The sequence below is a fragment of the Populus nigra genome, chromosome 1 (genome assembly GCF_951802175.1).
Source record: "Populus nigra chromosome 1, ddPopNigr1.1, whole genome shotgun sequence".
NCBI lineage: Eukaryota > Viridiplantae > Streptophyta > Magnoliopsida > Malpighiales > Salicaceae > Populus > Populus nigra.
This window is the reverse complement of record NC_084852.1, coordinates 48338916-48358101: the sequence shown is the minus strand read 5'-3', so window position 1 is coordinate 48358101 and position 19186 is coordinate 48338916. Positions and strand designations below refer to the sequence as shown.

The following is a 19186-nucleotide window of genomic DNA, read 5'->3' as shown; positions in this document are numbered from 1 at the left end:
TATTAATAACAATAATAATGATATTAATTGTGAAGGTAACAATAAGAACAACAACAATAAAAACATTATTAGTAATAATATTATAATAATAGTTATAATAGTAACAATGATAGTGATTATGACAGTTAAAATAATGATAATAAATATAATTATAGTAATAGTTATCGTTATAGTATTAATGATAATAGTGATGATAATAAACAGTGATAATGTTAATATGACTAATAATGATAATGATAATAATACTATTAACAATAATAATAATGGTAGTAATAATAGTTTGTTATAATAATAGTAGTGATAATTAAATAGTAGTAATAATAATAATAATGGTAATATTACATATTAATAATAATAATAATAATAGTAATAGTGATATATATAATGATAGTGATAATAATAGTATTGATAATAATAATAATAATAATAATAATAGTTATAATAATAATTTATCATTTGATGTTAAATTCATTAGGGATTGAGTTTCATTATTTTTTCATGTATGGTATTTCCAATCTAATAGCCCGGATTTGTCTCGACATCCTCTTTTATTTATTGTTTTATTATTTTTTTTATTAATTTTATCATTTAACATTAATTTTTTAAAATAAAAAAAACTATTTTTTAGAAATTTCCTTTGAATTTATTGTTAATTTTTATATAATTTAATTAAAAAGATAAAAATTTAAGTTAAAAGATTTAAAAATTCATCTTTTTCAACGGGTTTAATAATAATATTGCAAAAATATCTTTGCGCTGTTAATGTATATTTTTTTAATGAACTAGTCTGAAATAAAAACTGTAGAAAACATTCCAGTTTTTCTTTTTTAATAAAAACATATTCAAAATCAAGATTGAGTTTTACTAGATAAAATCATAAATACATTGTTATTAAAATTACAATATATTTTTTTATAAAATAATTATCATCTTAATATTTTATATTTGTGATAATATAATTGAAAAATAATTAATTAAAAGATTATATTAAATTTATAACAAAAATTAAATCTATAACATTAACTAAATATACATATATATAATTTTAATACCTACTAAATAAAAAAAAATTAATCGTTCGTGACATTTTTTAACTGTGATTTAAAAAAAAAAATTAGAGAATTATTTCCATCTCCATTTAAATTTCCATTTTTGAAATCTGCTTTTTTTAGTCTCACAAAACTTAAATCCAAGAACTCTCGTTGGAAACGATTATTTGCAAAAGTTCTAACACAACAAAACCAAAACCTCTTACTTTCAAAAGTGCTAACACCACACAGCCCACTGACTATACGCAGTCTCCATGCCCAAACTATCATCAAGTTTTCTATCAAGCTCAGTACAACACAGGTTGCTGTCTTCTTCTTCTTTTCTTTTTTTTTCCCCTTCCTTTTCACAGTTTTGTCACGGCAGACAAGGTTTCTAACTTGCACATAAGCATCTTATCATTCCTTCTTTCTCCGAGTGGAGCTCTTAGACTACTGCTTCATCACAATCACAAAAATGGCCATTCCTGGCCTTTCTCTCTCTTTCTCATTTGTCCCATTCAATAATTCTGCTTCTCTTCCAGCATAAACAATGCTTGACATGCTTCCATACACTGAGCTAAAATTTCCATCTGCGCATCCACCACTTCTTCCATGGCAACTCCTAAACTACCTGAAAGGTGAAACCGGAAAATATAAGCAACATGCCAACAAATGAGCAATGGCTGTGTTATGTCCCAAGGAAGTATGAGAGAGTTGAAAACATTGATATTTTCAACCACTTCTCATAAGCATTATAAGGCCATCATGATTTACCATAATTGCTACCAAAAAGAGAAGAGAAATAAATTTCTAAAAGTGTTTTTCTGTGGTCATGAGAAACTATGCGGGTACAACATACATTTATCCTTTTTCAATGCATAGTCTTACTATGACTTGGAATCGATTAAGGAAAAGCAATCTGAATTGCAGTGCATAGAGATTGGCCACAGTTGATGAGGGGAATGAAAAGAATTTCGGCAAGGGGAAACAGCAAGTGAAGCTCTTGAAGACCAAGCATGCATGAAATGACGAGAAAGAACTGGGAGGGAATTGGGATGACAGAAATGCTAGCATTCTAGCAGCTATACAAACTCCATTCCCCTTTTTTTGGGAAAAGATCAACAGAAAGATAGCATGATTCGTGCTTCACGTAGCAGACTTCCATGATGGTGAAAATCTGCACACCCTTGGCAAACTCTATTAAAAGAGGAATCTTACCGAGAATATAGTAAACAAAAGCAATCTGAGCTCAATTTCCCGAAGCAATCCTTCGTCGCACCACCAAATCATCAGCAGAGTAATAATCTGCAATGAGTCGATACATGTATGATGGATTGTGCCCTCCACTGTAAAGTAATTCGAATTTAGAAACTGTTAGAATTGCATGAGAAGAAAATATAAATAAAATGGAATTACTTCAAAATTGGAAGTTGGAACGTGACAGAATTATGTCAACCCCATCTGATTTGGCACAAGAGGCCAAACAATATTTAGTGGATAAGAATTATCCTTATCAATAATTCGTCACTTTGCATTAGTGGTTCTCAATAAATCAATAGGATTAAAATAAAATAAATGCTGTTCAATATGTACTTATCCAAAATAGATGATGTCCTCAAAAGTACTATGACTTACGTGTCAGTGATAAACAGACTAACAAGCTTCGGTGGCACATAATCGAATGCTGGATTGACAACATGAAGAAGAGGAGAGCCAGTGCCACTCCCAAAATCCAAGCAATCTGAGAATTCTCCAAAATCCAGCAGCTCAGATGGAGATCTCAATTCATTAAGTAAGACCTCAGGATTGTGAGGGTAAAGGGGACACAACTGCCATGCAGGAAAAACAACCAAGTGTAAGAAGGGCCAAACAAAGAATTACAATAATTTTTAAATGTCAAAGTCATAATTATCACCACAGATGTCATTAACATTATCCAAGTCATTTTACCTACTGTTTTCACCATCCAGTTACAATTCAACAAAGAAATCACATATTTGTTTTTCTCCCTTTGGCTTCATCTTTGGATTCATAAACAACTTTTGACCTCTCTGGGAATTTTCATCCATGTCATGAGTACTAGATTTCTAGAAACTAAACATTAGGGGAAAAAAATTCAAGAAATCAATTTGATAAAAAATGATTTGAGTTCAGAAGAACACAAGAAGCTACAAAAGACAAAATATTAAGCGTTTAGGAACACCAAACGCAAGAGTTCTTTGTTATAACTTGCAATTTTTATGCTTATAAGTTATAAGTCAATCAATTTATAGCCTATTAGGGTTTTGCTAAGTCAGCAGCATGAGCTGCCACCATGGCCCAGCAAATAAAGACTGACACTAACAGAATAAAGAAGCTGATAAGGAAATGACAAACATCTTCTGGACCACTGAACAAAGACTGACACTAACAGAATAAAGAGCTGAGAAGGGATGCCAAACATCTTCTGGGTCACAGAATAGACATTCCATTTATTACCATTTAGTTGTCTTCTTTTCCTGTCACAAGTTGAGCAGCATAACAGCAGCATACCGTTCATAACAAAAATAGAGCAAACAATTCAAATATGGCAGTTTGTTTGCTTGCTACCAAAACTCTAGGGGCAAGTACGGATATTATTTTGCTAAATTACCTTGTGACTGCCCGCAAGCACAACAAAAGGTACAGCATGCTTTTGAGCTGCAAGTGCAACCATATTGAGCCCGACAGGTGCTATCACACCACCGTTGGCCATTACAGCATGAGCTCCAACTATGACCTTTACATAACAAATTTAAGGCGGGTTAAAATAGGCCGCATACCAATACTAAAAAATAGAGAAGGAAAGAAAAAAACCTAGACTCCCTCTTACCATGTTCACTCGGGAAATTATGGCAAAAACTGCAGAGTCAGTAATCAAAGTAGTCTGTAAACCTCTTGCAACCAATTCTTTTGCAAGAAGATGCCCTTGATACCTAGTTAAGTACCAATTGACAATGAAAAAACTTGTATTTTAACAAAGAGAAGACTTAAAATAGTTATCCAGCCCTGTAACTAACACCAAGCGACTTGTACTCACCTCGGAGCACCCTCAGCGACAAAAACCCGGAATGATCTTTTCTTTTCCTTCGCAGCATAAAGAAATTCCAACACTGTCTTTGAACCACCTAATGTTAATATTACCTCACTGAAAAGATGTGTTTAACAATCGAGTCAATAAAAGAAAGTGTCAAAAGCAATGAATTAATACATCTAGCAATTAAAAATCTATGTCATGGAAACTGAAAGTTTACAATAGGAGTGTTTTCAAATTACTCAATGAAAGAGGGCATGACCTTGTACATGTGAACAGGAGAACTTATGTAAGAATATACACTAGGAGGGTGAAATTGTTGGCTACTGATAAAGCATCCACAAGGCTAAAAGCCATGCAATTGAGATAACTGATTGAAACTTTACTTAAACCAGGGACATATTCTCTTTGCAAGAGAAATTTAGCACTGAAAAATTGGAAAGATAACAAAATTGAAAGATAATATCACATCCTCATTTGAAATTCCAACAGTCAGTTCAAAGATCAAACTTTAACATTGAAGGCACAAAAAAGGAGCTCACAGGATATTAAAAGTGATACCAAGACACCTCATTTAAAAATTGCTACCCCATGAACCATAATAACCCACAGCATAGAGATGATTGATGAATGAAGACATCCCAGTATCCCATGATAACCCATGGCATAGACTCAATTGCCTCTAATTTTTTCACTCAATTCGCCTCAACTCAAATACTAGTAATTTGAGTAAAATTACTCTAGTACTGCTAACTGCTATGAGAAAACATAAAGCTCTATTCAGAATCAAACTAAATACACTACTTATGAAATCTGAGGACCGATTACAGACTACAAGCATGTCCATGGATACTTGTGAATGAAAAACTGTATGCATGACAAAATTAAAGTAAAAACCATAATAGGGACAAAAATAAAAATGAACCAGAGACCATCATATCAATTCTTGTATGTCAAATGGAACTTTAGTGCCAGCAACACAAACCAAAACAAAGAAAAGGAGCTCATAGGGAAAAAATGAACTTAATGGTCAAAGCTTGATTGAGAAAAATTACTTTTGATGAATATGTTCTATGGCTTGTTCAGCAATCTGTTCATGACAAGTGGTAATATCTTGAATAAGCTCATTAACTGCTTCAATGACATCATGCTTCAACTTTCGAGTTCTTGAACTTTTATCAGCAGCTGTTACAGAAAAAGTCCTCACATATCAAAATGCTCCATCACACACACAACATATGCTAGACCACCACAATCATCTGAGTTTCAGATAAATACTTGTTCAACCAAATGAAACTATTTAATGTGCAAAATGATCGACTGGCATACTGTGTGCAATCATAAAAAAAAAAACACTTAGAACGACCATCCATTCAAATAAGAAACTCACATTTGCTTTTTCCTTCAGAATCACCTCCTGACGAAGAAGTACGGGGAATAGCTGCTGACTCAGGCATGTCCTCCAGCAGGGTTTGCAAGGAAGGAGGACGCAAAGTGCTTCTTGCAGCAGCAGCAACAACAGCAGCTGATAGAACTGTATGCTCATCTTGCTCCCCGTCGTCGTCGTCATCCCCATCACTTGCCGCTGATAAATTCAACCCCGCAATAGCAGCTGTTGTCAAAGAAAGATCCTCCTCCCTAATAATGTGCAAAACACGCCTCACAATATTACCCACAGCAAGCTCTGCAAACAAATGTATACAACAACAGAAACATTACCAAAAACAACAAAATACAAGACTCTATAAGAAACCAGCCCATGACTCATTAGCCTAAAACAACACTAGACTAACATTCATTTTATCAAATCAAATACTCACCAACAGGATTAGCAGCAATCAGCTTCTCACCAACAGCCCTCACAGCATCAATTAAAGCCCCAGCCTGATTCGTGTAGGGAACTCGCTGCTGTGAAATAACTGATCTTAACAGTTCTGCTGTGTGCCTCGCCGTGGCCTGCGAGCCCTCAATCTTACTGCCAAATAAACAACAAAAAACAAAATAACCTTGTTAAGAAAAAATCACTTAACACACGCAATTAGTGAAACATTAATGAAAATAATCACCGTTTCTTAAGCTTGATAAGAAAATCATTAACAAGAGCTTGCACGTCCGGCATGATTTTCCCTTGAACTTCACCTACAAAAACATATTCTAATTATCAATATCATTTCCTTCCTACAGTAACATTACAAAAACGCTATAGTGTTCCGAAGCTAGTATTTCTTCGCATTTCTACAGTTTTCTCAGCAACCAAACAGAGTAAAATAGAAAATTAAATGAAAAGGAAAAGGACAAACTGCAAGAAATTAAAAATTCAACAAATTTCACCTGAAATGAAATGAAATAAATTTGAAGAGAAAATTATAAAAAGAATAAAAATAAAGATAAATCGGGGAGAGAGAGGGAGAGAGAGACTGTAGAGATACCTAAAGCGGAGATCGAAGAAGCATATGAACGCGAGCAAGAGAGAGAGAGAGAGAGAGAGGAGAGGTTTTTGCTTGTGCGAAAGGAAGAGAGAGTTTTAGAGCTTCTCACTGAAGGTTTTTTCTTTTTTTGCGCTTTTTTAAACCCCGTTTATTTGCTGAAAGGGAATTTTTTTTGGAAAATGGTTTTTTTATAAAGTATTTTAAAAATTGATTTATTTTTTAAAATTTAATAATGTTATGAAAAATAAGTCAAAAAATAAGTTGAAAAATATTTTTTTAATATTTGGTTATGTCATGAAAAATAATTTATTAATATTTTATATTTTAAGAGTTTATTAAAAAAATAAAAAACAAATCTTACAAATTAAAAGGTTGAATAAAAATAAAATTAAAAACTTATTTCATAAAAATTATTTCAAATCAAATAAATAACACTCAAAATAATAAAAACCAAGTCTAATAAATAAAAAAATTAAAGATGATGAAATTAAAAAATAATTAAAATTTCATATATTATTTCAAATAAAATAAATAGCAATTAAAAAAATAATGATCAAATATGATAGATAAAAAAATTTTAATTAAAGAAATAATAAGAAAAAATCAAGTAACAATAAAAAAAGGATTGAAGTTGATATAAAAATCAAATCAAATTCAATTCTAAGGGCTGAAATTGAAAAAAATATCAAAACAAAATATATAGCAATCAAAAGTTTGAAAATCAAATTTAATATAATCAACAAATAATATGATATTTTTAGATTTTTCACAACTTTGAAAAGTGTTTTCTATCCAAAATAAAAAAAAAATATTTTTTTCTGAAAACCAAGCCAAATTTTTCTTTGACTTGAAAATATTTTCTGTTGACCAATCTTTATAATTGTAAACAAACACATCAAAGTTTAAAAGATAATTTTTCATGAAACAAAAGAGGTTTTAGTCCAGCTTAATAGAAACTTTGATGTCAATGCTAAAATTACTTATTTAAATTTGCATGGTTTATTTTACATATAAAAATTTAAGATTGTTTTATTTTATTTTATTTATATTTTTTAAAATTTTTATTGTTTGGAAAATAAAAAAATACAAAGTAAAATTTTCAAAGCATCTATGAAAAGATTTAACTTGAAATATCAAAGATTAAAAAAAATAAATGGGTTTTAGATGACATTAATTGTCAAAATAAATGGATAATATTTATTCAAAAAAATAATCAGATTGAAAGGACAGTCTCTGTATACCAGAACCTTAATAGTTTAGGGACAAAACTGACATTAAACCATGAAGAAAGGATGAAATTGTTTTTTACTGCCGTGCATGTTTGGGTATTCTGGATTTGCAATACGGGTTACTGGAAGGGAACTTTCTATGCAAAACTTATATAATTCCTTTAACTATAAGGGTAGTCTCAATCCACCCTTTAAAGAACTTTTATCTCAATTAAGTCCCTCAAGTATTGAGAAATTCGAAATCGAAGTTTTAACCTATTCTTCACAAATTTTTAAGAGAATAAGTTTTTTCGAAAAAGGAAAATACATCCTTTTCTTATTGGAAAAAATATAAAAGATGAATGTAATTCCTTAGCAGAAATAAGATATATTTGTTTTTATTTATTTTTATCATAAATAGGTAGTGTGTTTGATGGAATGAAAGAATGCTAGAATAATATAAAATAAGAATTTATCATTTCAAATTCTAAGGGGTGTAGCGTACTAGTCAGGCTCTAGATGTGCTTTCTAAAGGTCATCAAATCGAGTTTTATAAATCTCAGGGTCACTAGAGGCTTACATGATCGTTAACTTCAAGGTCCGTGGAATTAGTTGAGATGCACGCAAGTTAACCCGAACATCCATGTTAATAATAATAAAAAAAAAAATTCATAATTTCATAGTTATTAAACCTACTCTAAGATAAGGGTTTGATCATGAATTATTTTGTATTATTGACGGATTAACTTGAGTTAAAAAAAAAAAATTTGTAAGGAGATTTTACTAAGATGAATTATATATAAAATTTTGGTAAAATTTTATTTATTTTTAAATATCGACAAATTTTATGTTATTAATTAATTTTTTATTTTTAACTCTGATTCAACCATCTTGTCCAACCATTATGGATTAAATTACATTCTAATGTTGGATTTCACATTCTACATGACATTAACAACAATTATCAAAATTAAATAAATATAAATGTAACATTTACACAAGCATAACAATCATTTTTTTTTAACAAAACAGGTGGTTATATCAAAATTACATACGTGACATAAGTACATTTATAAGTAAAATTCAATAATCTAGCTATCACTTTAAATCATGCTAGACTGATGAACAATGACAAAAAGTTTTGTGCGCATTTTCAAGGTTAGGTGAAGACTGAAGAGACATCAAAATACCAGCTTCAGTCGCAATTACAGCACATATCTATCCATCTGTTTACTATATTTTTATCCAAGTTAATCAGCACTTTAAAATATTAAAAATACTAAAAAATATTATTTTTAAATAAAATAAAATTCAAAAATTTTAAAGGATAAAGAGTAAAGAAAGGAAAAGTAGTTATATATAGAATACATATGTCATTAGTTAAAAAGAATAAGGGCATGTTTGTCCGAAAAAAATATTAATCTGAGAAACAGAGGAGAAGCGCGTTTTCCATGCGAGGAGAAAAATTGGAAAACATCTTTTTGATGTTTTCTAACTTCAAGCATTAGGATGGAAAAATGTAAAACTTCTTTTCCTTTCTCTAATTAGAAATGGAGAATTACTCTGTGACTGAACACACCCTAACCTTTTTTATTTTTGTATTTTCTCGAGAAATTTCTCTCCCCTTTCCCGCCTGTCCATCTATATTCATCTCTAGTCTCTACACGCTCCTCTCCCTCTTTCTTTCTCTCTATCAACGGCTTTAGTTTGAAAATTCTCTCTTCATTTCTATCTCTGTATATTTACGCGCATTTCGTTCATTTATTGCCTTAGAGAGTCTTCTCCACCTTAACTCTGCCTCTCTCTTAAAGGGTTTTGATTGCAATCAAACTGTGCCAAGGTATGATCTTTTTTTGTCAGTTATTCTAGTTTTCGAGCTTTTTATTCGATTTCCTATCTGGGGTTTTTATTTTTTGCTGATTGATTTGGTTTTTGAGATGTTTAGAGTATAAAGTTTGCTTCTTTTTTTATGTCAATGCCCTTTTTGAATATTCTATATCTATTTTTTGCTTTAGATTTGCATATTAAAAAAAATTCTCCCCTTTTTTTTTGGCATTTGACGATTCTTTCTTTTGTTTTATTTGATCCACGTACTGTTATAGTAGTCTTGGGGAGACGTGTTTTCTTGATCTTTTGTGTCAAGTATAGTTTTTGCACAGTGAATTGTCTTTTCAATTCCCTTTTACAGTCCTAGTTTCTTTACTTGACAAATCTTTGCTCGATATGGTTTTGTTGTGGTGATTTTTTGTCCTTTGTGTGATATTGGGAGTGTGATTAGCAAATTATCGTTTCACACTGTGCTAATGGTTGTCATTTGCAACTGCACACCTGGTGTGGTTTTTTTTTTTTTTTTTTTAAAAAATGCATGATTTTGTGCTATACATAATATCATATGATGACTAGTTGGGTTGTGGCGAATAAATTCCTTAATTCAGGAAGGTGAGAGTAATTGACATCTTCAATTCTTTGCTCTTTATGTTTTATAGGGGTGTTTCTTTAGCAGATGAATCATATGATGATTGGTTAGGTTACGAACCTCGTACTCAGGAGATACATTTCCATTTTTATGCTCTTTATACAGGGTCTCTTAGGTTACTTTGAGTGGATTAACTGGTTAATTTTCTTTATAAGTTGTCTTGCTCAACTCCTGTCATGAATCGCTCGTTTTTCCCATGTTAACTGGGCAATTTTATGTCACTTTTTATTGAATGTTTTTGAATGTTAACTGGGCAATAGTATCCCGACCATGCTATATGTGACTTTTAGTCAGATCAGGAAGTTATATGTCACTTTTTATTGAATGTTTTTGATAGGTTGAGGAGCCATAAATTGTCAATACCTTGAAGAAATAAGGGAAAGAGACCAAGGAGAAAAAACGTTTTGGTGGTAAGACTCCAAGGGTTTCTTGTCTGTGGAAGTGCATGCTAGTTTCTGTTAGAAGTTAGTTGTCGTTTTTCTATTCTCAACAACACGTTTCAATGATCATGTTCTCAGTGACCTTGTTTTACTTAAATATGAACACTCTTGTTGTTATGTTGTTGGAATATCTTTGAATACGTGCTTGATTTATATTTATATTCAATATAGGCTTGCCAAAAATAAATGATTGCGATCATTATACCATTTGAGATTGCTAACCAGTAGTCCACTAAACTGTCTGTATCTTCATAAGCTTGTTGGTTCTCCTGATGTATTTTGTCTTCCTTACAGTTTTCTTAATTGCTTTGCTTTTTTTCCATTTGTTTGTCTTAGAAAGTTGATGAATAAATTGGACTTCTTAGTTAGGACAATTACAAATAACAAACCTTCCTTTTAGGGTCTACAAGCCGCTGCTCAGTTGATTCGTTATGAAATACAATTTACCTCCGTATGTTATCCATATTTCAAAGTGTGATTTATTGAAATATAAATTTCATCATGTTCCTTTATTAGGAGTTATCCACTATTTAAGCTGTGAGCGAAATTGGATTGCTGTATGGGAAAAATGAAAATGCTTTTAAGTTCGCAGGAAAAAAATGTGGGACTGATTCAGAGGCACCTATGCTATTGTTGTTTGACATTAATGTCAAGAATTCTAGTAAATTGTTATTTGCTGATTCTGCAAGTAGATGTCTGTGAAATGATTAATAATTGTGTGAAATGAGAGTTTTTGTTAATATCAGACTTCCCTGATTGACTATCTTTTCAGATAGATATATGATAAGCTAAACTGTAGTTACATCCATATGTATAATATATTTTATCCCCTTTGCATCAATGTGATGTATTTGACATACTGATGTAATCAGGTTCCTCATTTTTCCCCCTCGTGTGTTGTTTGGGAGTTAGGGGAAGATTTTTTTTTTCCTCTTTCTTTTTTAAAGAAAGCTCTCCTAGTGGAATTTGACACTTCGACTTGGTTGATTTATTGATGACATAGATGTCAAACTTGTGTCCTTTCTTTTCATACATGCCATTTTGCATGAGTATAATGGTAGGTCGCTTTTTTGGATTTGGAAACTGACTTGTTTGTTTTCTCATAGGTTGACCACGCTATTGTGGCATCTAGCAATCAGTTTTTTGATGACAATCCGAAATAAGCCTGAGGTTATTGATCCTCCTCAAAATAAAGACATGACAGATATCTTTGAATGTGTAAACAGTCCTGCTAAGACAGCTTTAAAACCTAATGTGACTGTGTCTAGCAGTGTTCATGAATTATTGGAGTGTCCCGTGTGCTTAAATGCCATGTATCCTCCAATTCATCAGGTTTGTTTTATGCCATTTTTATCCGTTCTTGATTAACCTAATGAAAATTCGTTTCTGATGGAATGGAATTTTACAAGGCTTTTACCTTTTGATATCCTTACCCTGTTAAGAATTTCAATTTATAAGTTGGTCATTTCATTGGTGTTCTCTTTTGTTGCAGTGTTCAAATGGTCACACATTATGTTCCAGTTGCAAGCCCAGAGTTCATGACCGATGCCCCATTTGCAGGCATGAACTTGGCAACATTAGATGTCTTGCGCTAGAGAAAGTTGCTGCATCTCTTGAACTTCCATGTATTTATCAGAGTTTTGGGTGCATAGGAATATACCCTTATCACAGCAAGTCAAAACATGAATCCCAATGTGTTTTTAGACCGTATAGCTGCCCATATTCTGGATCAGAATGCACGGCTATTGGTGATATTCCTTATCTGGTGGCACATTTGAAAGATGATCACAAAGTTGACATGCATAATGGCAGTACTTTCAACCACAGATATGTCAAATCAAATCCACATGAAGTTGAGAACGCAACATGGATGCTGACGGTATTGTTTCTCTTTATCTGTATCTATTCTGGTTTTTGGCTTCCCTCTAATCCTAAGCAAAGAAGGGTTTTCTTGTTTTTATGTTGAATGCGTGTAGATACAGTTATCTGCATAGTTCCCTTTAAACGCCATATTTGTGGAAAACTAGACATCTTTCAATTAATGATCCTTGTGAACGGAAATGCCCTTTTGTAGAAGTTAAAAGGGATTCATCATCATTGTATGTGTCTTGCTCCCGTTAAAATCTGACGTGACACTCTAATTTATTGCTGGAGCGAACTTTGTTGTTTGATTCCTTTGCAGAAACCTGTGATGTGGACATTTAAATGAATTGCTCGCTAATTTTTTCACCCCGATTTTCAGGTTTTTAGCTGTTTTGGTCAGTATTTTTGTCTGCATTTTGAAGCATTCCACCTCGGGATGTCCCCAGTCTACATAGCATTCCTGAGGTTTATGGGCGATGACAATGAGGCAAAGAACCATAGTTACCGTCTTCAAGTATGTGGAAGTGGTAGGAAGATGACATGGCAAGGGGTGCCTAGGAGCATTAGGGATAGCCACCGGAAGGTTCGGGACAGTTTTGATGGTCTTGTTATCCAGCGCAACATGGCCCTTTTATTCTCTGGTGGAGATCGGAAGGAATTGAAGCTTCGGGTGACTGGTCGGATTTGGAAAGAACAGTGACAGGATGATTAAATTATCACAACTTCTTCCTATTATAGTTTATCTTCAGACCTAGTGATTAGTTTCAGTTTCTTCTTGTAGCTGGTCCCATGACCTTTAGTCATTTCTTTTTTGAATTATAGGAGGAAAACTCTCTTTGCTTGTCCATCCATCAAATACATGAGTGGGAGACCTTACTCTTGGCCCTGCAATTACAGTATCTATGTAGATTTGCCGCATTGCTCTTTGGCACCTGTGGAGATAAGTTTGGCGCGGGGAAATTTGATTAGGGCGTGGTTATGAAACCGAGGAGACAAGACAGCCAAGCTTGTTCCACCAGTTCGACCAGGCTCAGTCAACGGAGGTCGAACTGGTGGACTTAGTTGTTTATAGATCGAAATACAACCAAGCCTGTTGAGGTCTTTCTTTCTATTGGTCTTTCCACGTTTTATTATAGCATAGCAACTATCAAACTTGCAAGTGCTCAATTCGGACAACTGGAAAACATTTTTTTTACTTATATTGGAGGACATTAAATGATTGACAAGACAGCAATATAGCCTTCTACAACGTTGCCCATGTATGCCACGCCCAGAAGGGGCTGAAAACCTTCTCATCTGGTTTCATATGACATACAAAAGACGTATTGGAAAAATTCAATCAAAACCTGGCTGATCTGTTCATAGCAAAAGCCGCACAAAAGCATTAAAAACCAAGGAAGTTGACCTAAATGCAATCTCATGTGCATTTAGCCAAGTATGCATCCCATCCTTGAAGGCGGTATTCGCGAGCTGCCTGTGCAGGATTTGCTGCCTTTATAATCCCACGTCCCACGATTATGATATCACTACCCCTATCATAGATGACCTGAAACATCATTTATCCCACAGTGATTAGAACTGTAACGATTCCCCTTGAAATACCATTCAAAGCAAATTGCAATGAAGTGAAAAGATAAGCCAATGAATATGAATCAATGCTGAAACTTATAAAAGAAAAAAGCAATCAATATACAGTGAATTGAACATACAGAATATGGGGTATTATACTGCTGGCCAAGGGCATCACCACCAGTGACCATTTGAACTCCAGGGGTTGCTTGAATAAATGCTGGATTTACTGGTGCACCTGGCCAAGAAGCTGGATTTACTGAGATGAAGCCCATCACAAAATCAGAACGTTCTTCAGCAATTTTTACAGCCGCAGCTGTGTAATCTCCCTTAGCAAAGTTACCAGCTGAACTCATTTCAGCAAGCAGCAAGAGGCCCTTCCCACGAGGCAAACCCTAAATAGAGTTCAAGGGTATTCAGAAGTTATCTTAGATGACGGTCAAGCATAACCCATTAATATGATTCCAGATAAAAGCTGTGCTACCTATGAGGCATACCTTCAATTTCAATCCATCCACAATTCCAGGACCAGAAATAATGTGACAATTAACTATATCAGCCCAATCCAGTATACGGAAGATGCCCCTGTGAAAAAAAAGGCCACAAACATCAGACTTCTGCCAGGGTACTAACAGAAAGGAAACCAGAACAGAAAAGCCACAGGGACGCTGATTCTCACCCTTCATACTGCATAGTCACTGTGTTACCAATGTCTGCAAACTTACGATCTTCAAAAATTAAGAAATTGTACTTATCTGCAATCTACAGCATGCAAAAGCACAGTGAGCTATATAAAACAAAAAAGGAAGAGAGAAAAAACAAGGACAATGCTATTCAGCTGCTAGGGGATCTCAGGGAAATAAAGTCAAATTATCAGCACTTCTACCTAATTACCAACCAAACCAAACTCCACAAGAACAATTAGGAATGTCTGACCTACAGCCAACTTGAAAAATACCACTAAATTTAGAGGCATACCGCACGAAGTTTTGCTCCAAAATCAGGAGTGAAATCAGGCAAAATATCAACATGGGTTTTCAACATACATATCTCCTGTCCAACCTACAGCCAAAAGAATATCAAAGTCAGCCAATAAAAAACAAACAAACAAACAAACAAACATCACACTCCAATCATCCCCGGCCCACCCCAGTGTCAAAACACTTACTTTCTCAGCAAGCTCCAGCAATTCCTTAGCAGTACCAACATCAGCAGCAACACATAAATTACTCTCCTTTTTAACCATAACCTCAAACAACCTCTTCCCCATTTCATTCTTTGCTAACTTCGCTCTATCCTCAAACCCTAAACTCTTGACCCTAACACTCTTCTCCACCGCTTTAACAACACCAACCCTTCTATTCTCCTCCAAAAACCTCAAAACTCCCTTCTCCGTTTCCTCTTCCAACTTCCCCTTATCCCTCAAAACCCTAACCATCTCACTCAACTTAATAATGGCATGTAACTTAATCCCATTCTCCTCCAAATTCTCCCTCCCTCCTTGTTCCCTATCAATCAAAACCACCGCGTCCGTCACCTTCAACCCCGCCGCCCTCAAAGGCGCTGCCGTTTCAAGAACAGAAGCCCCACTAGTAACTAAATCCTCAATTATCAAACAAGCCTGGTCCTTTAGGTAATTTCCCTCAATAGCCTTCGAAGTACCGTAATCTTTCACTTCTTTCCTGCGCATTACCATGGGGATGTCGTTGGAGATTGATACGGTGGTGGCGATTGGAAGAGCTGTGTAGGGAACGCCGCATATGAGGTCGAAAGTGGTGGTGGTCGGGATGGAGGTGATTAGGGTTTGGGAAATGTGGCGGAGGAGGGAGGGGTAGGAGATTATGAGGCGGAGATCGATGTAGACTGGGGAGTTTATACCGGACTTGAGCTTGAAGGAGCCGAATTTGACGGCGGATATTTCATGGAGTTGGAGAATAAGGGATTCCATAGAAGACATCTTGTGGCGGTGATGGCGGTGAGAGAAGCGAGGGAAAGAGTGAGCAAGTGTCAGTGTTGGGGTGGAAACGGAAGTGTTTATGTAAGGAAGGAAAGTTATCATCTTGACTTACATTTTCTTTCTTTTTTGTTCTTGATTTATTTATTGCTCAGTTGTTTCTTTGTTTTAATATTTTAATAATGAGTTATTGTCACAATTTTGTCATGCATTTTTTTTTAAAAAAATATGATCTACCCTGAAAAAAATACGAATTATTAATTAATTTGAACATCATTTATTTAATTTAGATTTTTTTGTAATTTATTTAATATAGATTTTCGAGGAAGGTTTTCTCTTCTGAATTTTGATATATTTTTTTGGATGGTTTTAATGCTTATGTTAGAGTTTAAGCATCGAAACTTAACCATCCTTAATTATACTTAATTAACACAAATCTTAAAAACCATTGACAATCGAGTGAGTTATTGCAATAGAAGCGAGTGTAGTTCAAACAATTCAACTTGGATCAGAAAATTCAATTAGACTGATTTTTTTAAAAAATAAAAATAAAACTCAACTAAATAAAAATAAAAGAATTAAATTGATTAATTTGGTTTATATCGGTTCGGTTTTATATTTATTAAAACCAAACAAATCTAATTTGAATTAACAAGTTTGGAGTTATTTTTTAAAAGCAATTAATTTGGCATGGGAATAATTTTTTTTAGTTTTTTAAATCTAAAATGAAACTAGGTCGAATTTATGTTTTTAAAAAATTAATAATTATGTAAATTTTTAATTTAAACTCATAATCATTAAAAAAATAAATAAATTCAAGACCAACTAATCTATATTTTTATTACATCCTTGAAATTCTTTTCGACAAAGAAGATAGCAATGGATGATATGGCATTCTTCAATGGACACCACGACTGGATGTCTCTTTAAAGTGCAAAGCACAAATGCCTTTATACCAAAAAAAAAAAAAACAGAAAAAAGAAGCACAAATGCCTCTAACGCAGAAAGCGTCAATGATCCATCATTAAAGTAGGAAATTGATGGTTGCTTATATATTAAAATAATTTTTAAATTTTATTTTTAATAGTGGAAATAATTTAAAAATAAAAAATTTAAATTTTTATAAAAATATTTTTCAACTGTAAAAATAAACAAAACTCGTTTCAATCATAAATTTATATATATTTGATCAATAAATACATTATATATATCCCACTAAAAACTTTGTATTAAAACTATAATTTATAGTTTTGCTAAAGCTTATATTTTTTGAAGTATGGTGGTGATTGTTTTTCTTCAAAGTGTTTATCGCTCAAAAAAATACATTAAAATAATAATAAAAAATTCATTCCTCTTTTTTTTTCTTGTTTATTCGGTTAAGCTTGTATCATAGTTGTAAAACTTAAATTGGCTTGATAGATCACCTTAGAACTAGATTAATTTAAAATCTAGATCAGTATAGGTTGAAGAAAAAAAATATAAGTTAACTTGTTGAACTTGATGAAGTCATTTTGATATTTTTTTTAAAAAAATATGGGATTGACCCTTATAACCTGTGATTTGAGTTTTGTCACATGTTGATTTTTAAAATTATGGCTTGGGCTAAGTTTGATAATATTAATCAGGTTATTAAAATACCCGATCAACTCAATAGAGTTTTATTGATAATATCTAATATAATTAAACTAAAAGTCTATCTCGAGGTAAATTTTAAATGTCAAATTCCTATATCAATTTGGTTTAACAACTACATAATATAACATCTAATCATCATTGATGAGATCTTTTTTATTTTTTTATTATTATTATTAATGTGAGTGTTCAGATTAGTTTACGCGCACCTCAATTAATCCACGAGCCTTGAAATTAACATTCATGTAAATTTTTAATAATTCCGAGAGAACTCATACTCATGACCATTAGAAAACAAATTCAAAATATAATCAATTAAGCTACCTCTTAGCTTAATATCCTTTCTATCTTGATAAATAGCAATTTGCTTATCCTGTCGTTCCTTTAAATTTTAAATTTATTTGTTTAAAATGAATTTTTTTATAATTTCAAATTATTTTGATATGTTAATATCAAAAATAATTTTATAAAAATAAAAATATATTATTTTAATATATTTTTAAATAAAAAATATTTTAAACTAGCTTCTTGCAGCAATTATAAGGAATCCTTAAATTATGACATGAAATTGCTTTCATGGCCCGCCTTGGTTTATCACCGTGTTCTCTCGATCCTTGCCCTGCCGTGTGTCGGCGGAGTCAAAGACGAGTCTTGGCACACATGGGCCCAATGAAACTGAGCCTACGTGCATACCTCTAAATGCTTACTTTCTGCTCATTTCTATAAGGTCCACTCGCACTGGGTCCACGCCCCACTTGTACAAAGAGTTTAGCTATGCATAGATCATGTAAAATTGTAAGTTCTTATGAATCTTTTATTTCTTCACAATTCATTACAGGAAGAACAACAATATTCAAGCAATGAAATGCCATAAGTGAAGATCCTTCAAGCCAAAATACCAATTTAACTGTCAAAAATTTGCTAATTTTACTGACAATATTGACATTTGAGAAACGATGAAAGCAATAACACATGCTTTTATATTATTAATTTAAAAATTACTATATAAGAGAAAATACTGATTACTTTAAGGTGTTAGAAATATAAGAGAAAATAATTTTTAAAATAAAAAGGGTAGTTTCTATGGAAAAGAGAAGAAATTAATATACAACTTAATATTTATTGTTTTATATTTTTAAATTCAAGTAAAAAATAGGACGTCATAGAATTCCTTTCGTGTTAAAAGAATTATCATACTTTTATACTATCAAACTATCAATAGAAAAAAAAAATCTATCAACACATAATATATTTATGATTAATCATGAAAACAGTGTATAAAAATAGTGATCTTATCTATTCCCTCATCTACTTCAAAAATTTTCTTATTTTATATAAATATAATTCTTATATTTTTTTTTATTTCTTCTCAATCCATATAAGAACAAAAGAAAACATGAATCAAACGGTTTAAAATATTTCAAGAAATGATTATGAGAAAATTATTTCCATAAAATTAGTATTATTCTTACCATTAACATGCAATAGGGACTAAAATTAAATAGTTTTAATAAAATCCGTTGAATTGTTTTCAA

General features: G+C 32.4%; 3 protein-coding genes across 5 annotated transcripts; 1 reads left to right on the top strand and 2 right to left on the bottom strand.

Annotated features, from left to right (window-relative positions):
- Nucleotides 1-1183: 1183 nt before the first annotated feature.
- LOC133682289 (uncharacterized) lies at nt 1184-6641 on the bottom strand. The gene is made up of 11 exons (XM_062105603.1): nt 6510-6641; nt 6147-6219; nt 5901-6055; nt 5471-5764; nt 5136-5265; nt 4087-4194; nt 3880-3982; nt 3661-3786; nt 2664-2857; nt 2247-2374; nt 1184-1659 (listed from the first exon to the last, which is right to left on the bottom strand). Exons 2-10 carry the CDS (start codon nt 6197-6199, stop codon nt 2278-2280), a joined length of 1260 nt encoding a protein of 419 aa, XP_061961587.1. The 5' UTR covers nt 6200-6219; nt 6510-6641; the 3' UTR covers nt 1184-1659; nt 2247-2277.
- Nucleotides 6642-9253: 2612 nt separating this feature from the next.
- On the top strand, nt 9254-13387 carry LOC133681145 (E3 ubiquitin-protein ligase DIS1-like). 3 transcript variants are annotated; one of them, XM_062104285.1, is made up of 5 exons: nt 9254-9557; nt 10531-10657; nt 11740-11965; nt 12126-12512; nt 12876-13387. In XM_062104285.1, exons 3-5 carry the CDS (start codon nt 11780-11782, stop codon nt 13194-13196), a joined length of 894 nt encoding a protein of 297 aa, XP_061960269.1. In that variant the 5' UTR covers nt 9254-9557; nt 10531-10657; nt 11740-11779; the 3' UTR covers nt 13197-13387. The 3 variants fall into 3 exon arrangements, with proteins under 3 accessions (XP_061960269.1, XP_061960268.1, XP_061960270.1); XM_062104284.1 differs by having other exon boundaries at nt 9255-9557; nt 10531-10603; XM_062104286.1 differs by lacking the exon at nt 9254-9557 and adding an exon at nt 10134-10156 and having other exon boundaries at nt 10531-10603.
- A 276-nt stretch (nt 13388-13663) lies between these two features.
- Nucleotides 13664-16160, bottom strand: LOC133681144 (uridine 5'-monophosphate synthase-like). Its single transcript, XM_062104283.1, has 6 exons — nt 15234-16160; nt 15044-15127; nt 14745-14827; nt 14563-14650; nt 14206-14460; nt 13664-14042 (listed from the first exon to the last, which is right to left on the bottom strand). The coding sequence occupies exons 1-6, from the start codon at nt 16122-16124 to the stop codon at nt 13914-13916; spliced, it is 1530 nt and encodes a 509-aa protein (XP_061960267.1). The 5' UTR covers nt 16125-16160; the 3' UTR covers nt 13664-13913.
- Nucleotides 16161-19186: the final 3026 nt, after the last annotated feature.

Bases quoted from the DNA above. Each gene is read 5' to 3' on its own strand.
- LOC133682289 (XM_062105603.1), bottom strand. From the start codon at position 6,199: ATGCCGGACGTGCAAGCTCTTGTTAATGATTTTCTTATCAAGCTTAAG. The intron at 2,858-3,660 runs GTAATTTAGCAA...CCTGCATGGCAG, and splicing joins TGCTTGCGGGCAGTCACAAG to TTGTGTCCCCTTTACCCTCA. The intron at 2,375-2,663 runs GTAAGTCATAGT...ATTACTTTACAG, and splicing joins AGTCTGTTTATCACTGACAC to TGGAGGGCACAATCCATCAT.
- LOC133681145 (XM_062104285.1), top strand. From the start codon at position 11,780: ATGACAATCCGAAATAAGCCTGAGGTTATTGATCCTCCTCAAAATAAA. The intron at 11,966-12,125 runs GTTTGTTTTATG...CTTTTGTTGCAG, and splicing joins TGTATCCTCCAATTCATCAG to TGTTCAAATGGTCACACATT. The intron at 12,513-12,875 runs GTATTGTTTCTC...CCCGATTTTCAG, and splicing joins ACGCAACATGGATGCTGACG to GTTTTTAGCTGTTTTGGTCA.
- LOC133681144 (XM_062104283.1), bottom strand. From the start codon at position 16,124: ATGATAACTTTCCTTCCTTACATAAACACTTCCGTTTCCACCCCAACA. The intron at 15,128-15,233 runs GTAAGTGTTTTG...TTTTGGCTGTAG, and splicing joins TGCTGGAGCTTGCTGAGAAA to GTTGGACAGGAGATATGTAT. The intron at 14,043-14,205 runs GTATGTTCAATT...ATGATGTTTCAG, and splicing joins AGTATAATACCCCATATTCT to GTCATCTATGATAGGGGTAG.